Below are 4,487 nucleotides of genomic sequence, written 5' to 3'. Positions count from 1 at the left end.
AGAAAGAAAAGATGGTTAATTTAGGTTTATGTCAATTTTTTTTTGGTGATTATGAGATCAGTTGAATTGACCGATCCAGTTTTGAGATTAGGGTAGATATAACATATAAACTATGAGGATTTAGTGAAAAAAAACGTTTGAAATGCATTTAGGAGGTTTTAGGGATTACAGAAAAGAAATTTGAGATGACAAAAAGAATTTTAATTTTAACGTGAAAATTACTTTGCACATGGACTATTCAAAACAAATGCTCAATATATTCATGGACAAAACTTTATTTTATTTCATTAAAGTACTTCACTAAGAAATACGGCTTTTTGTATGTGAAAGACTGTAATATTAACTGAAAGACTGCCAAGTTTCATGAAGATATACCCAATATATAGAGAGTTATAAGTATTAAATTGATGTCAACTTTAAACGAGTACAGAAGGTCATGTGACTAGGTTGAATTGACCCATCCCATTTCAAAAAAGTTAAATGAATTCTCACTCTTCACTTCTTTGTCACATGACATATTTGCACTACAAATTGCCAATTTTAGATTTTCTTTTTACTCTTAATTTTCTGTACCCTACTAATTAGAAACGCATATTATAGACATTGAAAAACCAAAATATAAATTCAAAATCCTCAGCCTACTTTCCTTACTGAAATATAAAAAAAATGTCAAACCCATATGACACATATGACATTTTTCTGACATATCTAATGGTATATTTGTTACCAACAGGAAGGGCAGCTTTTTTTTTGATGCCATTTAGCTTCAATTTCATTGTTTACAATTGTGGTATTTAACTTTGAGAAACTAAAAGAATTTTAACTATTTATAGCTTAGTCAGAGATCCAATTAACCCTTTCACAACATGTACCCCTTTAAACACTCTTCCGCAGAAGTCACTGTGTTACATCCAAAATTTAATTAAACACCTTTACAATCAACGTATATGAAAGAAATTAATATTATAATGTATGCTATGATTCAAAGTTTTATGTTATCTAAGTTTTAATTTTTTATTTCAAAAGAAACCTTTAAAAAAACACTTAAAACTTCAGAGGTATTGTCATGTGACCAACGAGCTATGAAAATACTCTACTTTGGCTCTCTGTATCTTCAATAATACAATGGTAGATGAGTATAGGTATGTCTAGACATCAAGTTGCTTACATAACCTTTTGATTCATACATTTCAAAGTTCTCTGAATGAGTGCAGTTGAAACAAGTAATAAATTTTGTCAACCTCTGACAGGTGCCACACTCACCTTCAACAGATTTGAGTTTTATAACCTACATTCGGAGGTTACATATGTATGTATATAGTCATTAGAAAAAGCTCATTTTACACTATAATCTAACAACAGTTATTTTGAAATTGGCACATAGTTGTCATTACAGAGTACATGTAACTGACTGTAGTATTGATGGTTGCTTGATTGTTTATAGCATTTACAGTTGTTTCTTACCTAAATATGTTATAGTTAGAGATACAGTTTAAATTGTATTTAGGTCTTACTTTTATATTTTAGTTAATTACGTATTAGTTCAGTTTTAAAATGCATAACTGAAAGTTTTAAACATTTTTTAGATATACATCATACTTTGCATCAGTTCTCAAGGCTTACAATATTACTTGCTGAACGAAAATTTTGCTAAAGGGTTGTGCATGTCTCCCAGAGACACTAATATGTCACAAGGGCACAGTTGACTTGTGTTATGATGAATAATAAATAGTAAAGGTAAAAATTAACCATATGTGAAAAGAAAAATACTGAAAATTATGAAGTTAACAAAAGAAAAATATTTTAAAGATATTCTACAAAAAATTAAAAGGTATGTTTTTTTTCTATTTCCCGATTTTAATCATTTCATTGCACTGTATGTTGATGATAATGAAATATGACAAATATAAGATGAAGAAAAGTATTTTTATACTTAAAATGAAAATCACCTTGCATTTGATTTATAAGTTTCAGTGCAAGTGACAACAATAGATAAATAACATATTTTTAGTAAAAACACTTAATTAAAATAATTTCATTTTTTCTGTACAAGATACTTATGATCTTTAACAAAATCTTACCAGTTTTTGAGAGGTTACATTAAGAAATCACAGAGTCACCATATGTATTATTGCACAAGTGAAATTCAGGACACATTTTCTGCAAATTACATGAGCCCAATGTGAAAGGATTAAATAGTAGTTTTGGGATATTCTACTCTGGTGCCTAATGCATATTTTTTGTTCTGAAATGCATAATTGAAAGGAACATTAAGGATTTTAAGGAGAAACAGCATAGTATGAAAGAACTTGTGCTATGGAATACACTCTTGAATACAAATTACTGAAATGGATTTCAACTTTAATGTAAATCCAGAATATCTTGCTTTTTAATGTATACTTTTTTATTACTGTTTTAATGAAAATAAAATAAATGAAATTCAAATGAACAGTTCAAGCTAACTGCATCATCATGTAGCTGTAACTCAATCAGTTGTTTACGTTAGGTTCTCCTGCTATAGTTAATTGTCTATCACAGGTTTAGAATAGGTCTAAAGGGCATTGTAAAATAGTAAAATTAAAATCAAGCACGAGTGAAAATTCAGAAATCTGAGGCTATTAGGAAAAATAATTGTAACTGTCTGTCTCAATCAGTTATTCTAGAAACAAAAAAAGGGGTATTTTATTTCAGATTTTTGAAGTTTTTGCCATCTCTGTACATTAATGATTTCACTACAGATAGCATTATACAGTAGAGAAAATACAAGATAAAAAAAATATAAAGACTACCAAAAAAAAACTTTGGATTTCACTTAGAAGGTTCTATAGTTATAAAAATGAAACATGAAAACTGTAAGATCAAAAAAGCTATTTCTATTCTTATCATGTAATTCATCTTTCACACATACTCACTCAGTAAAGGTTTCTTACCCTCACAAACAAATCTTTAGTAGAAATACTTTATTAAAAAAAATTGTTTGTTTTTTTTAACATAACAGACTTATAATGTTTACTAAAAGATTTCCAAATTTTGTAATGACACTTCACAGAGTTATAGTATGTTTGTTGCAAGATTGGTTAAATTGACCAAGTTCATTTCCATAAGATAAACAGATTCTATTTTCAAGTAACTGTACTATTTTAACAGGTGGTGCATTTCAGTAACTGCAAAGGTTCCATTTAATAAATGCAGCAATGCTTTATACAGATGCTGTGTTCCAGTAGTAACTTATACAAGTCCTATTGTATAGAATCTTTAGTGTTTTGACAGTCATTGTTATCCATATTTTACTGATTTTTCTGTGTTAAATAGGATTTTCTGTGCAAGTAAGATTTCTTTTAAAATGAGGGCCATATGGAACAGTATGAGATACACAATATTTATGGAAATTTGTTTTTATTTTTAATAAGGTATACTTTAAATTAAAGCTGAACACTACCTGCAACCTGTGCTCAATATGTAAAATATACACACAAGTAACATTTTAATCTCAAACTAGACTAAGGCACAATTATTACTCATAACACCAACTAGAAAAATAATGTTTTTTAAAATAAGAATTACCCTTGTATTTGACGTGACATGTCTTTCTCTGTTAGGTGAAACTATTACTTCATGTCCTGTCTGAAGAGAACCCACTGGAGTCGACTGTTAAAATACCAAAGAATTAGAAATGAAACATTCGTACAAGACAAACATTTCTAATTTGCAAAAGTAAATGCTATTAAGTCTGGGATCTTGTGAGAACCCAAAATTTGGATAAACCTGTTTAAATCATGTTTTTTACTTTTCATTCTTAATCAATAATATGCCTTATAGGTTTTAGTTACTATTATAACAATTAGAACATTATTTTTGTGGAATTAACTGACATCAAAGTTGTTATGAATAGGTTACCCAAACAAAAATATACTACTGTTTAATGGAGCACTGACATTTAATAATATATTAAATAAAACGAAAATGGAATTGAGCCACATGTTCTAATTGTACCCTCCATCAAACCTGTTGGACATTGAAAATTATCATCATCATATGTACATACAGAGTATGAGAAAACAAGAGCTATCAAATAACATTGTACTAACATAACTTCTGTTGAGTGTACATTCCTTCTACTCATGTAGGAGACTGTTTTTAATGATGAATGACACTGCTCTCTAAGTATAGGTAACTCTGTTTTTCATTATTTTTTATAAGATTTCACTGATCTCACAACTTATTATGACAAATTCCATTATACCTCTCTTCAGAATCACTTAATAAACTAACTGCAGTTGTTAAGCTATTGTAGTTGGAACGTTGAGATCAAACTTGTAAGATTATAAATCATGTACAAAGTGGTTTAATCATACTGTGACATAACGTATTTTTTGGTGTATAAGACGCACTTTTTTACCCCAAAATTTGTTGTCAAAATCTGTTTGCGTCCTATACACCGAATGTATGAATAACATATATGTATATACACGATATATACAAACCAT

At 28.7% G+C, this 4,487-nt stretch overlaps 1 protein-coding gene across 2 annotated transcripts in view; it reads right to left on the bottom strand.

Moving 5' to 3' along the window:
• LOC106463797 (casein kinase I-like) overlaps window positions 1-4,487 on the bottom strand; it is an 82,157-nt gene that overhangs the window by 9,913 nt on the left and 67,757 nt on the right. For both annotated transcript variants that reach the window (XM_013923863.2, XM_022391403.1), the window contains exon 8: window positions 3,565-3,648. In XM_013923863.2, the coding sequence (XP_013779317.2) occupies window positions 3,565-3,648 (84 nt within the window). The remainder of the gene's footprint in view (window positions 1-3,564; window positions 3,649-4,487) is intronic.

Source organism: Limulus polyphemus, unplaced genomic scaffold (assembly GCF_000517525.1).
Source record: "Limulus polyphemus unplaced genomic scaffold, Limulus_polyphemus-2.1.2 Scaffold1486, whole genome shotgun sequence".
Lineage (NCBI taxonomy): Eukaryota > Metazoa > Arthropoda > Merostomata > Xiphosura > Limulidae > Limulus > Limulus polyphemus.
This window is presented reverse-complemented; position numbering and strand designations above follow the sequence as displayed.